Source organism: Dysidea avara, chromosome 4 (assembly GCF_963678975.1).
Source record: "Dysidea avara chromosome 4, odDysAvar1.4, whole genome shotgun sequence".
Lineage (NCBI taxonomy): Eukaryota > Metazoa > Porifera > Demospongiae > Dictyoceratida > Dysideidae > Dysidea > Dysidea avara.
The window spans coordinates 12,416,645-12,438,781 of record NC_089275.1 but is presented as its reverse complement, the minus strand read 5'-3'; the positions used below and the strand labels follow the sequence as shown (position 1 = coordinate 12,438,781).

The 22,137-nt window shown below is 37.6% G+C and overlaps 1 protein-coding gene and 1 long non-coding RNA gene across 2 annotated transcripts; one reads left to right on the top strand and one right to left on the bottom strand.

Annotated features, from left to right (window-relative positions):
• Positions 1-690: 690 nt before the first annotated feature.
• Positions 691-6,737, bottom strand: LOC136252953 (uncharacterized). The gene is made up of 3 exons (XR_010699876.1): positions 6,579-6,737; positions 2,362-2,477; positions 691-1,091 (listed from the first exon to the last, which is right to left on the bottom strand). It is a non-coding gene; the product is annotated as an uncharacterized lncRNA (long non-coding RNA).
• A 26-nt stretch (positions 6,738-6,763) lies between these two features.
• Positions 6,764-20,777, top strand: LOC136252947 (farnesyl pyrophosphate synthase-like). The gene is made up of 11 exons (XM_066045538.1): positions 6,764-6,947; positions 7,008-7,247; positions 10,839-10,863; positions 11,640-11,755; positions 11,810-11,890; positions 12,249-12,371; positions 16,253-16,338; positions 16,612-16,684; positions 16,996-17,073; positions 17,235-17,369; positions 20,453-20,777. The coding sequence occupies exons 2-11, from the start codon at positions 7,029-7,031 to the stop codon at positions 20,651-20,653; spliced, it is 1,137 nt and encodes a 378-aa protein (XP_065901610.1). The 5' UTR covers positions 6,764-6,947; positions 7,008-7,028; the 3' UTR covers positions 20,654-20,777.
• Positions 20,778-22,137: the final 1,360 nt, after the last annotated feature.

The following is a 22,137-nucleotide window of genomic DNA, read 5'->3' as shown; positions in this document are numbered from 1 at the left end:
ACTTTAGAGTAAGGTCACAAGGACAAACCTGGCCAGGGTCTGTAGACTCTGTACATGTGTTCATTGCCGTATGTTATGAAGTGGCCGGCCTAAAGTAACTATTTGCTTAACACTATCCTTAAACTATTTTGATATTCACACATGTATAGAAAGGTGACAAGGAGACCTTGTCAAAAGAATACAGTATTTGTGCCCTTGAGAGTGCCAAGCGGGTAAGAGATTCGATATCAGCCATATAATGAGTAAGTTATCAACCCATTCCTAGTACATTGCCTTTATCGTTTGAATCCCATTCCTAATGACCTACTTGGCAAGTTATATTGTGTGTTTGTGTTGCCAATATTAGACTACTGTGAAGTAGTGTGGACACCTTCATCTACCATACATTTCAAATGACTTAAAAGACTACACATCCACTGCCTGCAGTTCTATGAACATTACTCTGATAGAGTGATGACGTTATCATACAGCCATACAAGTTAATAGAACTTTACACAAGATTTCACCATCATATCTACATGATACTTTTATTATACTGTTGACACCACTTCTCGTGTTGCTCGTAATGCTCACTGCTTATTTGTACAGAGAGTTAGAACCACATTAGCAAAGAACAGTTCTTATTTTCATGGTATGCAAATTTGGAATTCGCTAAATCCCACACTTTTTGAAGCAAGGAAACTGGTAGATTTTAAATTTTTATATAATTCACTTCTATGTATGTAATTGTGTGTACTTAATAATTGTATGTTTGTCAGGACACTGCTGTATTTTTGTACTGAGCAGTCTTCCCTTCAAAAAAAAACAAAAAAACCTGGATGGCATGATAACTGTACAGTGCATGTTCACTGTGCATATGAGCTGAACAATACAAAATCCATCTATAGTGTTTCCTTGTACTTGTAGTAGATGGTATCCCTTATCTCCAGGAAGGCATGTGCTGGTAATATGTGACTGTGTTCATCAATTAGTTTACTGATGGTCTGGTAACTTTTTTCTTCATATTCACTGTACAAGTGTCTCAGGTTCAGTGACTCATACACCTCCTTCACCTTCTCTACACAACCCTCATCTGATCTACCATAATTAGCCTGGAGGAGGAGAGAGATAGAATATAGTCAATTATGTACTAAATGTTATCAATATTTATCTGCTGTAGGACACCGTATTAAAACTTTAGGAAAATGGTGGCAAATTGGCAGTCTTTTTATTTAAACTATCCATCCAGTGTAAACACATTATAACGAAACATATACCTGCAACTAGTTCTTGGATCTTGAGTTTGGTATGGTGTAGGTGTCTGAAATGCACCTTGCGGAGGAAGGGTCTTCATGCACCCCTCCCTCCCCCCCCCCCCCCCCCCAAGTACGTGTATAAATACTGTAATTTGATGATATCGCTGTGCATTTTTGTTGAATTGTTGTAATTATTGTGTAACTGACTGATATTAGATTATTTGACTGTTCTATTAGAGTATCTTGATCTTTCTATTGAGTGTAGTGCACTAGAATACCTGTGGATACAGGCATGTCCAACTGGTCCCAATCTCAAACCCCCATCAAAAAGGACACTCAGAATTTAGATGTATTTTGATAATCGGGACACGCTTGTCTATGGTCTCAATTCACAAAATAACATATTCAAACTGTTCAAATTTTTCACTTGTACTATTCAAACTATTTGAACACTAAATTTGATATCAAATTTCAGCTCTAGTATTTAGACCCATGAAATCACATCACCTAGGCAACAACAACCCTTTAACATGCTCCCAGTGAGTCCAGAATAGAGTAACTTTACTGTTTTGCACTGCTCTGTAACTTTTCTACTCAGAGTAGATATTGCATGAGAGAAAACTAAATCTACCAAGATGGCTATTACTATAATTAGAGGAGGACATACAATGGCCCCATCATCAATTAACCAAAATATTCTATTATCAGAACAATAGAAATGACTGTTCTATTAGAGTATTTTGTCTAGTAATTTCTATTAGAGTAATTGAAGAGGGCTCTGTAAATATCCAAACTGAAGCCCATGAGTACAGATAATAGCATAAAAAGCATAACTATACATACTACAGCATAACTATACATACTACAGCATAACTATACATACTACAGTATGTACTCAATAATACGAACACTTGATTATTCGATTATCTGACCAATACGAATGACTGTTCTATTAGAGTACTTTTACAATTACTGTATGTTCTATTAGAGTAGTTAAACAGAACTCTGCATATAAATGAATGGGATTCATTTATCCACTTATTTGAATACTTTTGTGCACTCACATACCACTGTACATATCTACTAAGTACATGATAGATAGTAAACTACAATACAAAACAGTCACCTGTAGTGCAGCTCTCTGTTTAGTATCAGCTTTCCTTACTATCAACCAGGTACACTTCTTGGCCTTTATGTCTCAATGGCAACATCCAGGGGTCTATAAGATCTATTGTAGTCAACCTGTAACAATGACAGTTACTATATATCAAATTTAATACATTGTAATGTTTCTGTGTCTGTATGTATTGCATTGTAACCCCCCTCCCCCCCAACCCTGTTTAGGCCAGGATTCAAGTACTGCACCGCAAAATTATCTTTACAGAAATGTGTACAGTGCAGGCAAGCAAAAACCACAAAATGTAGCAATACTAGTAGACTAGTAATGTTTTAAAAGCAATATACTCAATGGGCCAATGGGGCAGTCCATTGCATGTACTGTACCGTTATTGCATGTACTGTACCGTTATTGCGTGAAAGCATAATATTCCATATTGCATACTGTGCGTACAACTAAGGCTACTGCAGTCTGATAGTAACAGATTTTCAAGGTCTACATATAACTCCAAAACCCCTTTCGAAAAAAAATCACAGGAAGGTTGTTATATAGGTGATCAATATTATACACATACTGTATAGCCTAAATATTTCAAGGGGAAAATAGTTCGAGGTTGAGCAATGTTGCTAAAAATAAAAAGTTCGCGGATTTACAAACACTCCCAAAATGTACTAGACTACATGGAAGTCTAAATATTTCTAGGGTAAAATTTTCACTGATAACACCCAAAATCGTGAAATCAGTGAAATGTTTTCCCCTCAAAATATTTAGGCTATACGGTATATGATAATCATTGTATACCTGTACAGTGGTTCTTGTTTCTAAACTCATTGGGCCCTCAGATACAGGGGACCCTAAGTTTTATCCAAACAATGTTTCTCAGGCAATTGTAAAAGTGTTCAGATAAGTGGTTGTTCAGAAAACTGAAACCTGATTAATATGGAGAGAGCAGTTACAGTAAGTGCTAAGTTACAATGACTACAACTACGTAACTAACTGCTGCTGCTGCTGCTGCTGCTGCTGCTGCTGCTGCTGCTGCTGCTGCTGCTGCTGCTGCTGCTGCTACTACTACATAAAAGGGAATACAATAATTAAGGATAGAGAGGATTGTCATTGTTATCACTGTCTTGAAGGACCCAATATCTTAAGATCATTTTTGCATTACTTTGCCACAGTGTAACAGAAAGTTACTGGAGTAAGTCCTTTCTTGCCAGGTTGGGAGGAACACCACTTCTAGGGGTGGTGCGGTAAGCAATAACTTTAAACATTTTCATGGCAAAAAGGGTCCACACTCAAAGCACTCCATATGGAGAGAGCAGTTCTAATAAAACATTCAATTCCAATTTTGGATAAATGAGAGCATGAAAGACATGCGTCGGATCTCTTCTGTAATCACAAAGCCCTGCTCAATTACTCTAATAGAATGCACACCTTAGACAAAATACTCTAATAGAACAATCATTTGTATTCTGATAACAGAATGTTTGGTTAATTGATGGCTGGAGACTATTGTGTGCATAGTAAGTAATTAAAGTTGTATTGTGAGCAATTTAGAATTGCTATATGATGTGTAAGTTAACTAGATGCTCTGCATTAAGTAGGACCAGAGTTGATAATATTATCACATGGGCATTGGATAACAGAGCACAGGTGTACATATACAGTACATGTTTGTACCAGTAAAGCAGGCTTAGTGTTACAATAGCTATTGAGCTTGTTGTTTTTCACCTGTGTGTAAACAGTGAATGGTAACAAGGCTGGCTGTGTAAAGAATACAAAGACCCACAATTTTTTATGCACCATCTAGAGTGAAGGCAATACATTTCTCTTTAGATGACAATGTCTGGTGTCCTTACAATTGTCACAGTGTGTTTACCACCATAAGACCTTCGGTCATCTCCCTTGCTATGCGAACATGTAAGTAAACTGTTACAATAACAATACCAAAAATTACTGGTACAGATTGAGTGGTTGGAGATCTCCCAGGGGCTATATACACTGATGGTCCTTTCCAGGTACATACATACACTCTTGATACAGTACATAATGTAGTTAGAATGTGATACTATTATAGTGGATATTTCAGCCACTAATGAATAGCAAGAGCTTTTACTACACATTAGCATCTATTTTCATTACAAGTCACAAAGGACATGTGCCTGATCCATTTATAAGCAAGCTGATGGGATCAAAAACAGCCAATCAAAGTGACACATACATGTTCGTAAAATCGAGCTGGAGTTTAAACATCCTTCTGTAAAGGGAGTACAGAGCAGGTTACTACACTATATCTATCCATGCAGTAGTTTACAAACTTATCATTTACTCATTATGTATAAGCTCTTTTCATAAACTGTGAGGTATCATTAACTCATAGCACCTTTGGAAACTTTGCAAATATGGACACACTTGGAGTTGTGTGTGCTGATGACTGCTTTACTAGATTAATTGACTGTTCTGTTAGAGTACCTTGATCCTGTATGATATTTCTTTGGGTCAGGACGGAGAAGGATGAAAGAAAAAGACATGTATCCACAAAGCTAAGGTTTAGGTAATGCATGGCTTTAACCAGTTAATTATGAAGCTTGCTCCATACTGAATGCCTTGGCCAGAGCTACATTATCACTTATCGTATTTACCTGGATAATAGCTGCGGCTTCTATAACTTTCAGTAAGGAGAACCCTGCGGCTACTATGTGAAGGCAGCTACTATGGGCTTGTGTAGCAGCAGCCTGTGGTGTTTATACAGATTCATGAGTGACTGATCGACCTTGTTCAAATATCCTTCAATACAATCATTCATTTAAACTTCTCTCAAAAACGTTATTCACAACTCCTTTGTCTGGTTTCTGCTCCAAATATGTCTTATCATCACTTACATCAGTATAATTATTCAGATACAATCCATGGCTCTTATGAAAATAATTCTAGACTGTGGTACGGATACTATCTAGGGGCGGCTATTATATGAGCCGTGGCTATTAACTGGTCAGATACAGCAGATACTATATTAAACGTTAAGGACTACCACAACTAGTCTGGCAGTGTCTGACCTTCTGCACAGGGTTGGGCACTGCCAGACTATATCACAACTTCTTTATATGTAAATGAAGTAATTCTAAGGTCACTCCAAGTAGATTTATCGTTTCCTGTCTTATTGACCTTGCGGGTGGATGGTTCATTATACCACTATTTGGCGATTTTCTGGTTTTCATCAGAAAATTTCAAATGTAGAGTGTGGGCGGCGGGTCATTACTACTATTCATTACTCCTTCGCTAACAATATGCACGCTAAGGCATGGCACTTTATTACATCATCAAAATAATGCATCCGCCATTTTTGAGGGAAAAAACATGCCTATGAAATTTTTTCAATGCTAATACGAAGGAATTGTGCTAAAAGATAGAGTAGCGCTGGTATAAAGTAAGTTACTGGGTAAAAGTATATAACATATTTGCTGCATGGCGAGTTATTCCGCCTATTGAAGATGTTTGCAATAGAAAGCATAATACTTTTGCCCTCACTTTTCTCATAAAACTATTGTGAAACTTGAAGCCGTAGCAACTTTTTTCTGGTTTTTGCTAGACCACACCTCAGGGTCTATAGCTAGCTAGGCTTATTTTCATACCTCAACCCTCTGTATAACAGGCAGTTATATTTTTTGGAATCACTTCTCTTGAAATTCCAACAATCAGCTCTGGAATACCTAGAGATGTAAAGGCTAAAATGCATTGTTGTTACACCGCTAGGTGGATAACTCTACATTATAATGTAGTATCCTAACAACCATAAGATTGTGGTCCACTTCAGATGTACCTACGCATATATCATCGTCCTTCATGACAGCTCTTCGAGCCTTCAACTTCTTAATTGTAAAATTCAACAAACATTATAATGCCAAAGTGCTCACTGCACAAATCCGCCTTGCAAAAATCTTTTACTTCTCTTGTATAAGAGTTGAGAATAATCAGCAGTGGAAAATATCATAAAAGCTAAAATGTGCAACATGTTTTTGACTCCCTGTATTCACAGGCTGTAATAGCCTTCTCACAGGTCCCTATAGTGTGATAGCATTCATAGAAAGTGCAGGTGCTTCGCAATCATGTGAGTGTTTCCTTGGAGTGGCCTAACCATGAAAAACAACAAAACTACAAGCGAATTCTCATGATTCTACTACAAACAGCTCGCAAATAGTTGCAATGTAGTGGAGCAACGTGTAACTCACCCGCTATTCGAGTGCTGCCAGCTAACATCACCCTGAACATCACGTCGTCTGGCATAGCCAGACCTAGCCACACATCACATTATCGCTTGACACTGTCACTAGCACCGTCACCAATCAGAATTCTCAGGATTTGCATAGTTATTTACAATTCCATTAATTCAGAAATCCCTTGTCGTGATTAGTGACTGTATCCCACAATCAGTATGCAGGGAGGTTGCTAATTGATTGTTGTGACATTATTAGCAGTTGAGGCTGTAGGCGAATTATACAGCGAAACACGATAGTTTAGTGTGTAACAAACTTTGGTGTATTAGAAGGTATGCTGATGCTTCTTTGTGTGGATTCCACTTTAGCGCGTAGATGATATGAGTAAGTGATTCCGATGGGAGTGCATTAGTTAGAATTCATTGACCACGTCATTTTTTTCAGACTTCAATTGAAACGCTCGCTATGCCTCTGCTGACATCAATAACGATGTTTTCTGTTGTGATATGGAAGTGCTGTGGACAGTGGTATTCTAAGAAACACCAAAATAAAGCGGGAAAAAGACAGTACATGAAACAGTACCAAGAGGAATTTACACAGTTCTTTCCCACTGTGTTGTCCATCTTGATGAACAGGAGAACATCACACCCACGTGTCAAACATGCTTATGACCATTTGGAAGAGGTGAGTGTAGTGTGCATGTGTGTCACTATATGCTACTGTGTATAACATACACTGACCGTTGTGTGTTAGCGTGGTAGCAAATACATATCTTGTCAAGCTGTGGGCATAGCGCCTAAAAAGTTCAAATCAAAGGTGGCAGCCAGTTGCAGTGGTGTTAATATTGATGTCAGTCATTATGCTATTAAATTGGATGATTTCATAACTTCTTAAACCCTGAACTTTGTCCTTTTTCCTAAAAATTTTTTTGTAAAAATATGTGTCTACCCGCCCATCTATCTATCTATCTATTTATCTATGTATACACACTCATGTGAGCAAAAACTATATTAAAAGATGAATTATACACAGGAAAGCTCTGCTCGAAGGTGGTTTCATTTGTCAGTTTAAACCACGGGTGTAACAACTCTACTAACTTTGTGAGCGGTCTTTTCATTGTGATTTTCAGACTGAAAAAGCCTTGTAGCAGGCCTTGTAGGCTACCAAGAAACCTGTATCTTTTTGACTTGAAAGGGGTGTAACCCCTACATATGTGAACAAACTGAATAACAGCTTAAATCTTTGTCAAGTAACTTTTCAAGAAAAACATGATAGACAATTGTAAAACAGTAGAAAAAATGCTTCTGTATATATGGTTGTTTGAGGTGGTTTGTTTGAATAACGCTTCTTTAGCAGTGCATAGCAGCATAATTGTGACTGGATCTGTGAAAATGGGACATAATTGCATTTTTTCAAATTCCTGTTTATTAAATATTTATAATCTACTTAGCCAAGTATACCCACTGGAAAAGTTTCCGCTTCATTATGCTAATAGCTTCAGAAGTTACAGCCCTACAAAGCAGCAACAACAGAAAATATGATTTGTACAACAAGTATAGCGAAAATAAATTACAGGTACTTACAAAAATGGTTGTAACTTGCTAACGGATTGAGGCAGAGGTACTGAGCTAAAATTTTTACTATCCTGTTTTCCATGAGCAGGGGAATCAATTACTGGGTACATGTTTCCTTTACTTGCCCTTCTTCACTGCATACAAAGGCAAAATTTGTGAAGGAAAATCAATCGCATACAATCGCTTCAACATGATGTAAACAAACGCTCATAACTTATGTATCCTTGGGTCTACTGCAACGAAACAAAGATTTTCCAACTCCTTTTGAGCAGGCGAATAAAATAATATTTGTTAGTCTCTTCCTTCACTAAAAAGAGAGTTTTAAAAAATTACGGAATTTTTTAACAATACGCAAGTATTGAATGCTTTATACTGTAAATTTAGGCTTGTGCGATTACGTCCCTTTTTCCAGATCCGGTCACAATTACAGTAACTTAATTAATCATTGTACAACCTGTATTATTACAAAACAAAACCTACATATTGGACAATAGCAATGTACATGTATAGATTAGTTTCTGATAAGCTAGCTACCTGCATGGCACCTGTAGCAAAATGTCACCAGCTTATATGCATCACACTGTAGCATAGACATTAGTATTTGCAAGTTCCATAGCCAGCCTAGAGCTGACTTTGGGGCTTGACCATTACTTGTCATTTTCCTATAAGAGGAGCGTTTTATATTTGAGTACTTTTACGTATGTGAGCCAATCATGTAACTGAACATTCTAATAGTCATGTAATTTGAACTTTCTACAGGATGATGACTTGTTTATAGTTTAACTGTCTACATGGTGACTTGCTACTTAGCTGAGTGTTCTACAGTGTGACATACTATTTAGCTGGAGTTTCACACAGTTGAATGCTCTAATAGGGTGACTGCACTATTAGAGTATCTTGATTGCACATTTGTTGAATGTTGATAGTTGATAGTTTTTATCCGATTCTTCTATACCACTGAAACGCCTTTCAGTGATAACTAGACAAATGTTACCAACATTGTGGGGTGAACTTGAGCAAATTGAGTTGCAAAGAATTGTATTTGTGTATGGTTGAAGATTTGCTATATGTATAGGTGTGATAACAAATATATCTTCTTTTTTTGCATGAGCAATTGGTCATAACTCTGCCCTGGACATGGTCATTGGATTCACACAAAACTTGGTACTGGAATTTTCCTTGGTCCTTCAAATTTTAGCTCGATTGGACTCCTCACATTGTGTTTATCGCAATTTTGTAAAGTGTGTGAAAACAAGGAGAATTGACGAAAAATTTTGGTCACTTGTACATGTATATCAGGAATGGCTAGGGTGATTTCCTTCGAATTTGGTATGTATGTGGACTCCCCCACCAGACAGGAAAATCCACCAATATAATCACTCCATTCAGCTAACGGGTGAAGATCACATTTTCTCTTGTTAATAACACACTGGTGTAGTGGTATGATGGCTTCTTGGGCTACATGACATACTATCTTGTGTCTTTAAGAGGTTGTGCTGTACACAGGAGAGGCACTGTACTGTGCATATATTATATAGTTATACAACGGCCACGAGTGCTCTGCCTGATATAAACGCACGAGCCTGAGGGCCGTCAGGCCCGAAGGCAAGTGCGTTTATACAGGCAGAGCACGAGTGCACGTTGTATAACTGTTATGTACCATTCACCTAATAGGTGGGGAGAATCTCACAAGACAGCTGTGACACTTATAAAGGCCAGGTTTCTAACATTGATTGTGGGTAACCAAGCCTGACGTTGCGATGACGTCCCCCCTGCAGTACTGTAGCCACTTGAGATATTGAAAGCTAGTATGCTATGGGTTATATCACTAACCTGCATTCACTGTTCCACTCTCATCATGTAGTGCTCAGCATGCCAACGTGCCATATAGACTATTAAAGCACCAGACTAATCGCCATAGTGATTCTCTCGAGCGAAAAAAATCAGCTAAATAGATGGTTTAAGTAAACAAAACCTAACTACTAAACGATACTAGTCTAATTCTTACTATTCACACTGGCTAAACTCAAATCTGGTGGCATGACAAAACTGGTTACCACAATCGAACGTAAAGGTTAGTATTATTTAGAATATATTTGTTGTATTGAGTCATTGTCGAAGTGGACTACAGTTTAATCTGGGCTAAGATGGCACCAGACTAGTAAGGTGTACAAGTACGTTTATATATATGTAGACTAGAGTTGTGGCCACCCACGTTGGCTTTTTTGATCGCCATTGGCTGCTTGTAAACATTATACGTATTGGTGACGTTATGGCCCACAATCGACCTTTACATGTCAGGCTATAAAAGGATTCGAGTGATCTGTGTAGTGTCTGTCCAAATATTAGGTGAGGTGTCGTAGTGGTCTTCGCCACCGGCACTTGTGCTATGCTGCACAAAACCGCAGCCAGTGCAATATCTGTATATTGCACTGCGGTCGGTGCATTATAACTTATAATGCGCTCGTTGTGGTCTACAAAACCGCAACCAGTGCGTTATAAGTTATAATGCACTCGCTGCGGTCTGCAGCAGTGCAATATACAAATTATGGCACTGGCGGTGCCTTTGAACTGCCCACGCAGAGTGGTACATACACAGATAATTGTTATTCACCTATACTAATTTTATTGTACATGCATACATATTTACATTGTTTGTAAAACCTGTATTATTATTATTTTGTGATTTGTTTCTCTATAGTGTGTCAAGTACAATGTTGTTGGAGGTAAGATCTCTTGTGTACACACAACATGATGTCGTATAATTATCTCTTAGCAACGGCCACTAAATATGTCGTAATATGTGCCATGTATGTGTGTAATTATACCATAAAAGATGCTACTGACATACTATGTGATACCTGACTTTCAAAAGTCAATGGGCCATTGTAGGGACCATGGCAAGGTGTTCAACAACAGTGTGATAAGACTATAATACCAACATGGACACAGCAGCAATACTGATATCTGTTAGATTTTGTACAATTTCACATGAATTCAAACTTGGAAGCAGCATACTTGTATTGGGTTACATATACTCTCATTGCCAACAGTACTGTATATTGGTAACCACTGTACAATAGAAACTTCTTTATGTTAACAGACAACCTATGAACACCCCTACCATGCATTGAATATTGTACATGATTTTACCTCAAAAATTAATAGTGGTTTGAGTTGCAAATTCCTATGTTGGCCTTAAAGTGATAGTAAAATAGACTACACTGTGTACAAGTAAGTAATTCTTAGATACAGCATTTGACTGCACTAATTTATTAGAATACTTAAGTGTCTTGGCTGTCAATACAAGTTATCCTTGTCTTAGTCAGCTTGTCAAACCTTTTTCTGCTAACTTCCACAAGTAGTGAGCCTGTATATTGTAGTACACAAACTTAGTAGTTGAACTTGTATGTATGAACTCCTAAGTCTATTGAGTCATTGATCTACACAATTGTACTGTACACAGTGGTGTGTATTATTAAGGAGTACTACTACTATATAGGGAAGATGACTAGAGGTTTAATGGTGGTGTCTACACTGTCACAACTCTATGGTGATGGGACATTGTCTGATAGAGAGAAACATCTCGCCTTCACGTTGGGATGGTGTATTGAAATAGTAAGCACACAATGATCATTACGTTGTTGTTTGATAATGGTGACTTTGTTATAGCTACAAGCAGCTAGTTTAGTTGCTGATGATATAGTGGACGAGTCTTTGACAAGAAGAAATAAACTTTGTTGGTACAAACAGGTATGTTATGTAATGAGTGGCCATGGCTTCACCTGTGACAAATATAGTACAGCCTCTTACTGGGTACTAGTTCTGCTTTGAGAATTAGCACTGACCCATAGGCACCTGAGTAGTGCACAAGGGATCCAGTGTAATATGTTTCTCTATGTAGGCATGACTGTGTTTGTGGCAGCTGAAGGATGTACTTTGTGTGTTCATGTACACGAACCTGTAGTTTGTGTGTGTGTAGTGTATTGTGCTCTGGATTTAGAATATTTCTACGGTGTGTATGTAGAACAAGGTTTTGCATTGGTAGTGCTATGTATGTATGCATGTAATATTTAAGCTACTCAGTGTGTAACTGCCTATTCTCTCACAGGATCACATTAGGATGACAGCTGTAAATGATAGTTTCTGGTTAATCTCATCAGCTTATGTGCTACTTAATTCAGAGTTTCGTCATCATCCTTGTTACATTGAACTAATAGAACTATTCCATATGGTGAGTAGTGTGTGTACATGCTTGTGTAATGAGCCTTATCTGCCATTATGAAATTTGATGCCATATTTGGCAATAGTGTAGGGAGTTAACCACCCAGCAATCATACTGAACATTTTTTGTGTGGATTAACAGACATGGAGCCATAAAATAGTTAGTAAACATATTGTTAGCAATGCAAAGGGGAGCTTGCAAAACCAGACCAAAATTATTAATAATTGTTGCTCAAATATACTGGAGTATGTGTACCGTATTTGACCAGTTAATAGCCGTGGCTACTATAACTTTCAGCAAGCAAAACCCCGTGGCTACTATGTGAAGGTGGCTACTATCTGAGGACGGCCACTATGAGCTTGTGTGGCAGCAGCCCGTGGCATTTGTACTGATTCACAAGTAACTGACCTTATTTAATCATCTGTCATTACTGTCATTCATTTTAACTTCTCTCAAAAATGCTATTTCCTGGCAAAACAACTCCTTTGCCTGGTTTCTGCTTCAAATGTGTCTAGTCAACACTTGCAACAGTATGTTCAGATACAAGCCGCGGCTCTTATGACAGTAATTCTAGGCTGTGGAGCAGCCATTAAACGGTCAAATACGGTACCTCACCTTTGCCCTTGTTTAAGTTTATAAATGTTGTAATAGCAAACTACCATCTCTCCCAATACTCAAAAGTCCCCCCCCTTCCACCACCACCACCTGCCACTGCCATTTTTTGTGATGTATGCAATAGTGGATAAGACTTATACATGTGTGTGATATATTTATTATGTCCCAAACACATCTCACAGTACCTGCACAGTTTCCATCACTTACTTAATATACATACAGAAAAGATTAGCTTTTGGCTGTGTTCCCCAGGATTCACCACATACTGTGCTTAAAATAATGATCGGACATCTGGCATTTTCCGACCAAAATTGGTGTATGTCCCAGCATGTTTTTTGGTTGTATGTAATGTCCATTCATAATGGACTCATTATAATTGTAGAAAATTTGCCCACACAAAATGCATATCAGATTTCAAAAAAACAAACTTCAATGTTGAGTACATTATACTATAGTATGTACAAGTTGAGCTGGATCCTGAAAAACTGCAAAAAATCAAAAGTAGTGTTCCACCGATAGTCGGATTGGTATCGTATTGGAGCCAATATTGGGCTTTGGTATCGATTGGTATCGTATTGGAGCCAATATTGGGCTTTGGTATCGATCGGTATCAGTTATTTAGGTATTCCGATACTGATTAATAGCCACTCGCACCAATCGTCATCATAACTATCATCATAAATGCTATGCTAGCAAAACATGAGGTATAACAGGCTGGAAATAGTGTTGAGCATTATTCTAGCGAAAGGTACAGGGATTGCTTTGTTATACTGTACATTGAGCAACTGCTACTTACTATGTTTGCATGAAAAAATTGAATTACTCTAATAGAATAGTCACTGGACAATAAAAATTCTAATAGAGCAGTCACACAGGCTAACTTGAGAGTTGTGTAAATTATAAGGCAATTATCGGTATCGGTATTGGTGAAAATTTACTGCTAGGTATCGGTATTGGATTGGTAGGTATTTTTTTGTATTGGTAGAATCCTGATCAAAGGTGGATTTTTTCTCAAGAGAGTTAACATTTCAGCCAACCAGATGATTAGTGGTAACAGCAGTTGTCAACAACAGACACATACAGTATGGTTCCATTTCAAGTTTGAGAAAGAGTAGTAATGGACACTGCACTTTTATGGTTTCCACAACTTTTTAAACCTGACGTGTGCCTGGTTTACTAAAATCGTTTTCGTAAAAATGTGTGTGTACTATCTACCTATCTATGCTTGTCCATATGTACCCATGTGAGCATATCCTTTTAGTGGTAAAAAGCAGTCAATCTATTAAATTGAACACTAAAATTAATGAAGCTTGTATTAAATTTGAGGATAGGTATCAACGTTGAAACCGGGTCACTACTGCTGACCCGGATTAATTAAAGCCAAGACGTGTTTCGGCTAGTCTCGAGCGAGCGAACGAGTCTACATTTTGAGCATTCAATTCGTGTTGAGTAAATATTGCAACTTCAGCCTAGCTGTAGGTTGAAGACCAAAAAAAAAAAAAAAAAAAAAAAAAAAGGTCTTCACTTACTGACAATAGATACCTTCAGTTTCGTACTACATACTACACTTACTAACAAATGGGCGTGGCTGAGCATATGTTGGTAATGCGATAAGTGGGCGTGGCTCACAAAAGACCTACACGATAGCGTTTATAAGTTTCCACGTCGTCAAACGAACAATTTCGTTTCTCACGTGATCCAATCCGGGTCAGACCCGGATGACCCGGAGAAAATGTGACCCGGATGACCCGACCTGGTTTCAACGCTGATAGGTATAGTTTACACTGAGGCAGTTTCAATGGGTGTAGCACTGTAGCGACTCTCTACACACTTCATGAACTACCTTCCCATTGGGTTCTTTGTGTATCTAAGTGCTGAAAATTACCGTAACAGACCTCTATAGGCAACTAGGAAATGCGTATCTCTTCGACTCAAAAAGGGACATGTCCCTATGTACATGAATGGAAATATAGGGTAGCCTTGAGGTTTGGTAGAGAGAATTTGCGGGAAAAAAGCACTATAAACAAACTATAAACCAGTTGAGAAAATACTTCTGTGTGAAATAGGTTGTTGAAAGCTCTAAATGCGCTTTCTTAGCAATGTATAGCAACATAATTAGAGAATTACGAAATAATTCACCTATTATGAAATCTGAAATTACAATAACTGCATTATTACAAAACTGAAGCATAGTTAAAATACATTTCCAGCTATGCAACTAGCGCCTGGTTTTTAGAAGTAGCATACAGTAGCACAACATCAACTTGTTATCGACATGCTATGGTCCCTACTCTAGTTGAAAAATTCCAATTTTTTTTTGTGTATATACTTGTTTGTTAACTTTTTTTGTTGTAAATAATTATATTATAACCTTGCATACCACATCTTAAATGGAGCCGCACGTCCCAGCTATATCAATCATTGTCTGAAAATTGAAGTATCCATTATGCTATGTTGTCAGCTGTTACACAACATTTCAACTGTTCGAAAAGTACCTCTGCAATCAAAATAGCCACTATGAAAAATGCGAAGAATTTCTGTTACGAAGGGAGGCCACTGCCAAATTGATACTTTTCACTGTCAGCAATGATCAATGGGACACAAAGGAGGACACTGGTAAGTCCATGAAGAATGCATTGTACGTACTGCGGTATGCCAAAAGGAATCCCTCGGGCCGAAGCGACGTCGAACAGTGAAAAAATCAAGCCCGTAGCCTTAGCCGTTATCAAGTTATGCTTGCCTGAAGGCATCAGTCAGTCAGTAAGTAGAAAATTCCATTAAATAATCCTAAAAGAAAAAAACTGTAGCAATTTGTTGAAAGCATTTTGGGTCAATCTGAAAGCTTGTTTCAGCTTGGTTTTACCTAACCAATACTGCCTCATTGTCATCAGGGAAAATTGAGGGTGGTTTTTTGGGTGATGCTATTTCGTTGGCCATGCCTACTCCTTTGTGGTCCCTACTATACAGTACTATCATGCTGTATGATACTAGGAGGGAGAAAATTTTGGCACACTTTCAATTCGCCAAAATTTTCTTGTCCAGTTTCTAGCAAACTATACAGAGAGAATGTACTATGACACAAGCATTCACCATAATTATTGCCTGCCAGAGTTATATGAAGAATTTCTCCTGCCAAAATTCTATATCATGGTAGCATATACCCGTTGTTTAAATACTCTAATTGAACAGTCATTGGTGTTAGGATGGTCAACTCTCTGTTACATTACATGTCTACTACTTTCTGTTGTTCTATTACTGCTGGATTTGCATTTCAGATTGTAGAATATACAGAAATAGGGGAGATAATGGATGTACTATTCTCACAGAAGATCACTGACCTTAGTCAGTTTACAGAGGAAAGGTAATCAAGCATGACTCTATTTGTGAGAAGGGATCTTTCACAGGCATCAAATTTACCTACTTTGATCATATGATCATGCATACACAACAATGCTATTGACTTAAATTTGATCGGTAATGAGAACCAGCAAAGTGTGATGGATGAAATAATTTCAGATTTGTGTTTGTTACTTTAAGTGTTATGGTTTCTTTGGATGTGTGTGTGAGATCCCTTTCATAGATCCGGTCACATATACCTGTCAACTCCATGTACTGTCCAATTTGTTCATGACAGGCTAAAGAGTATTGTGAAGTACAAGACTGGATATTTCTCTTTCTACTTTCCAGTGGCAGCTGCATTTTGCATGGTATGTGAATGTTATACAGTCTTAGCAGTCACCTGTATAGAAAGACCACCTCTCTAAAAATACCAACTTTAAATACACAAGTGAGAAGTTTATACACTAATCCACCAGCTGGCAGCCACTAGCCTAGTAACACTAATCCACCAGCTGGCAGCCACTAGCCTAGTAAGGTCAGACCCAAAGGTGACACCGGCTTAGACAGATTCCACTGTATGTGCAAATGAAAAGGAGTAAAGTCTTTTTATTTGGTCTTTACATGTATCTACTGTACATATGCAATATTTTGCTCTTTCATTGTTGCTATCCTACCATAGGCTGGTATAAATGATAAAGCTGCCAATGAGGGAGCATTATCTATTCTATTGGAAATCGGGGAATATTACCAAAACCAGGTAAGGTAGTACATTTGTTGCCGTCGTTGTTTGTGTGCATGTGTGTGTGCTTACTGCATATGCAGTAGTGTGTGTTTGTACGTGTGTGTGCATGTGTGTTGTACAAATTAATTAATCACGTGTTCCCTTCATTACAACTCTTACATGTTGCACTACTGTAGGATGATTTTATAGACTGTTTTGGAGACCCAATCACTATCGGCAAGGTTGGTACAGACATTCAGGGTAACAAGTGTACCTGGTTGATAGTACAAGCATTAAAGAGAGCCAGTGATAAACAAAGAGCAATACTAGAGGTGAGATCAGTTATTGAGGAGTATGTAGTTTTTTACCTGTGTTCCACATAAGTTGCCATATGTGACCAGATCTGCAAAAACCCGACGCAATCACGCAAGCCTAAATTTACAGTATAAAGCATTGAATACAATGGGTGAAATACTTGTGTATTATTGAAACAATTCCATAAATTTTTTGAACACTTATTTCTTAGTGAAGGAAGGGACTAACAATAAAAACCTGGACATCATCTGGTTCATCTATTCAAGAGGAGTTAGAAATTTGTTGTTTAGTTGCAGTAGGCCCAACATGCAAGTTATGGGCATTTGTTTATGTCACATCACATGCGATCGATCTTTCTTTGCCTTTGTACATATGCAGTGAAGAAAGGTGATAACAGGAAAACCTTACCCAGTAATCGATTCCCCTATTCATGGCAAACATGATGGTGCAAAGTTCAATTCTGTACATCATTCTATTCGTAAGTTACTACTGTTTTAGTAAATGCCTGTAACGTATTTTCCCTATACTTGCTGTGCAAGTCGATCTTTCTGTTGTTGCTGCTTTGTAGAGCTGTAACTCTGAAAGTTATTGGTATATGAAGCTGAAATTTGGTCAGAGGGGTACACTTGGCTAAGTACTGTAAAGTAGATTAATAAACAAGAATCCGAAAAATGCATGATTGTGTTGGGTGTTTGCAGACTTGGTCTCATATATGTATTATTGTTGTGGGAACTACAACTTCTAATCACCCATTTATTTTACTATGTAATTGCCATCATCATAGATAATAGACACCCCTACCTGAATTGGAAGCACACATATAGTGCCTATGCGAAACCACTTATCTATCTGCGTTTTATTCCTGAAGTTTTAAAACATTTTTTTAAAGTTTCAAGATGCTGGCTTGCTGCCTTGATACAGCTTGGTTGCTTTAGCTACCAAGTTTAGCAGATTGTTTCTTTGGTGGTGATTGGCTTTCTACTGGTATAGACGCCTTCTGTATAAATGGTATTTGCACATGTTTGTGAAAACTCTGGGGCAAACAAGAGTAGGTTAAGGCTGATGTTTATCACTACATGTACTGGTATGTGTTTCATGGTATATTTACTCCAGTTTAGTCAAGCATATGATTCCCGCCTCTCATATCAACCTTTCGCGTTTGCCAAACTTCTAGCTAATGTACATCAATATGCCCACTATGAATAGGCCAATCTTACATTTTTATTCACCAGTAAGCAAAACATGTTTATAAAATCTACTCTTGGTACTGTGTACTGTATACGGGGCATGAAGCGTGGTGGAGCTTAGAAGTTTCCAATCCAGTATGTAGCGTCTATTATCTATGGTTACACTCATGTCTCAAATAAATGTCAAGTGGTGTCCTTTGAGTTTAAAGAAGTAAATGGTGGGCCACAATTGGAGGTAATATGGTAATTTAACAATACATGTGTGGTGAGATGCATGCGTAAACCAGTCATTTTCGGGCCAAAAATATTATAGCCAGGTGGCCAGGTGGATAATTTTCTCACTTGGGGAATTTAAGGTTGACCTTTTTAAGAGAGGTGACCATTCTATGCAGGTAACCACTAAGACAGGTTGAAATGTATGATCCCATCATTTTGTGTACACAATCATCTATTGGATGTGATCATTCAGTTAGAGTTTGTTAACATGTCTACTCTATTGGAGTAATTGTCATCAAATGGTCAATTAGCTGTGTGAAGGTTAATCATACTGACACCAAATTGAGTGCATAGTTGACTCTATAATAGTACAAGTACACAGAAAAGAATTGGAGTTTTCAACTAGAGTAGGGACCATAGCACATCGATAAAAAGTACTGAAACAAGCTGGAGTATGATATTAAACTATAGCACAATATTAAATCAGTAAAGCAATAAAAGTGTTATATCCCTACTGTGCATTTCCATTATGGTATCTTGAGCACAGTAGTGATATAACACTTATTATTTTTTTACGGTGATGTAATATTGTGTACTACTTCAGCTTGTTTCAGTACTTTTTATTGATGTGCTATGGTCCCTACTCTAGTTGAAAATTCCCAATTTTTCTGTGTATTTGTTCGTTAACTTTTTAATAAATAATTATTATGACTGGTGAACTCACACACTCGCTCACGCATACCGTGAAAGAAATGGTGCCGCACACCCCAGCTATATCAATTATTGTCTGAAAAGTGAAGTATCCATTATGCTTCATTGTCAGCTATGTTCAACCCGTTACACAGCATTTCAGATCAAGAACTGTTCAGAAAGCACCTCTCTGTGATCCATGCATACTGAAAGAAATGGTGCCACGTGACCCAGTTATAATCAATTACCATCTGAAAAATGAAGTATTCATTATGCTTTGTTGTCAGCTATGTTCAACCTGTTACACAGCAGTACGAATCAAGAACTGTTCGAAAAGCACCCCTATAATCAAAATAGCCACTATGAAAAATACGGACGATTTCCATTGCGAAGGGAAGCCATCACGTACTACTGCCAAATCGACACTTTTTGCTGTCAGCAAAGATGAATGGGACGCAAAGGAGGACACTGGTAAGTCCATGAAAAATGCATTGTACGTACTGTGGCATGCCAAAAGGCACGTCTCGGGCTGAAGCAACATTAAACAGTGAAAAATCAAGCCCGTAGCCTTAGCCATTGTCGAATTACGCTTGTCTGAAGGCATCAGTCAGTCAGTGGAAAATTCTGTTAAATAAATAATTTTTAAATTCCGTAGCTACTTGTTGAAAGTGTTTTGGGTCGATCTGAAAGTTTGTTTGGGCTTAGCTTTATCAGTCAGTCAGTAGAAAATTCTGTTAAATAAATTATTTTTTAAATTCCGTAGCTACTTGTTGAAAGTGTTTCGGGTCGATCTGAAAGTTTGTTTGGGCTTAGCTTTACTTAACCAATACTGCCTCATCGTCATCAGGGAAAATTGCAGCTGGTTTTTGGGTGATGTTATTTCGTGGGCTACGCCTACTCCTTTTTGTTCCTTAATATACAGTACTGTTGTACTGTATAGCAGTACTGTATGATGATGGTTGGGTAAATTGTACAGTTGTATCCAACACATGTGTTTCCTCCTCCAGGCTAACTATGGTAGATCAGATGAGGGTTGTGTAGAGAAGGTGAAGGAGGTGTACGAGTCACTGAACCTGAGACACCTGTACAGTGAATATGAAGAACAGAGCTACCAGACCATCAGTAAATTAATTGATGAACACAGTCACATATTACCAGCACCAATTTTCCTTGAACTGAGGGATAGAATTTACAAAAGAGAAAAATGATATTATTTTTATTTGTAAATGTTTAAATCCAGCATATATACAGTAGTACACACTATAGGTATACGCAGTACAAATGTCTTGTATAATGGTACTTGGTATCATTTAAATGCAGGTTAAAAATGGGTTATTACGTATGTGTCTAAGTAGCTTTGGATACCCAGGAGACGGTAATATACAGAGCACGCTTTCACCCTAAAATTTGTATCGAGATTACCAACCTTTTCATGTACAGCTATACTCTCTCCCCATACACACCTAACACAATAATAAGAAGACAGTAATGCCATGAGAATTGCTCTAATTTATAACTATGTACTACTAGTGTTGCACCGATATCCAAATTAGCCAATTATTCCAATAACCGATATTAAGCAACAGAATTAGCCGATACCGATAACCGATCCGATATACACTAATAACACTAACACTCATCCTCATCATTATTAAATGGCTCATATTAGTGACATAACCATTGATATACAGCTCATTCTAGGCTAAAATGTAAAGTTAGATGTATACCACAAGTAAAAGTTACTCATGGTAAACAGGTTTTAAGTACATTTTACTACTGCTATACAGTTGAGACAAGTGGCTGGCACTACATAGAAACCTAAAAACCTCAGTTTATTGTTGGGCATGGCCTAAACCCTGACAGTTTATTATGGGCATGGCTTGTAGTCACCGCTAAACCATTAACACATAACTTAATTAAAATGCCAAATAACTTATATATGTCTAGTCTCCCCCACATCATTATACTACACAGCGCAATGGAGATTAACATCGGCCTTGATGTAATCAAAACCGATTAATCGGCTAGTAGCCAATATCGGCCGGATACCGATTATTGAACCGATTATCGGTGCAACACTATGTACTACATGTCATGAGGGGTATCAACTACAGTACATACACATGGAAGATATTTGGGCTGTGCAATAATAGCAATAACATGATTATTTTGATATCTATGTGATTATCGTGATGAAAGATAATGAATTTTCTATTATCAATAACTTAAGATAATAGTAAATTGCTGTAGACTTTGTATATTAAAAGCAGGCAGATTGTACTTTTGTGAGTAAGGTCACAACCAGCTGTGGTAATTCTGAAAAAAGAAATTTTTGCAAGAGATACTAGCCTTTATTATTAGGCACAATTGTGCTTGTAAAAATACTTTATGGCATTATTGAGATAATATCGATTACCGTGATAAAATGGACTTTGTTACTGAAACTTATTGAGATATAGGTTTTTCCATTATTGCACAGCCCTAGAAGATATACATGTACAATCCATGTTGAACTGGAGGGGATCTATATCAATTGATAGAAATCATGCATTTCAAGCTCTGCAGCTGGGAGTCCAGTAAAAGCAATTGCAACTATCTTTCTGAAAGACATTTTCATGAGGTATTTTATTAAGTAATTATAATTTTAGAAAATTAATATTGGTGTTGGTATTTGGCACATGGCATCACCATC

What these genes read in the sequence shown, in the direction of transcription:
- LOC136252947 (XM_066045538.1), top strand. Translation starts at nt 7,029, where the DNA reads ATGCCTCTGCTGACATCAATAACGATGTTTTCTGTTGTGATATGGAAG. An exon ending in TGGGATGGTGTATTGAAATA is followed by an intron (nt 11,756 to 11,809) that starts GTAAGCACACAA and finishes ACTTTGTTATAG; the next exon opens with CTACAAGCAGCTAGTTTAGT. An exon ending in TGGCAGCTGCATTTTGCATG is followed by an intron (nt 16,685 to 16,995) that starts GTATGTGAATGT and finishes ATCCTACCATAG; the next exon opens with GCTGGTATAAATGATAAAGC.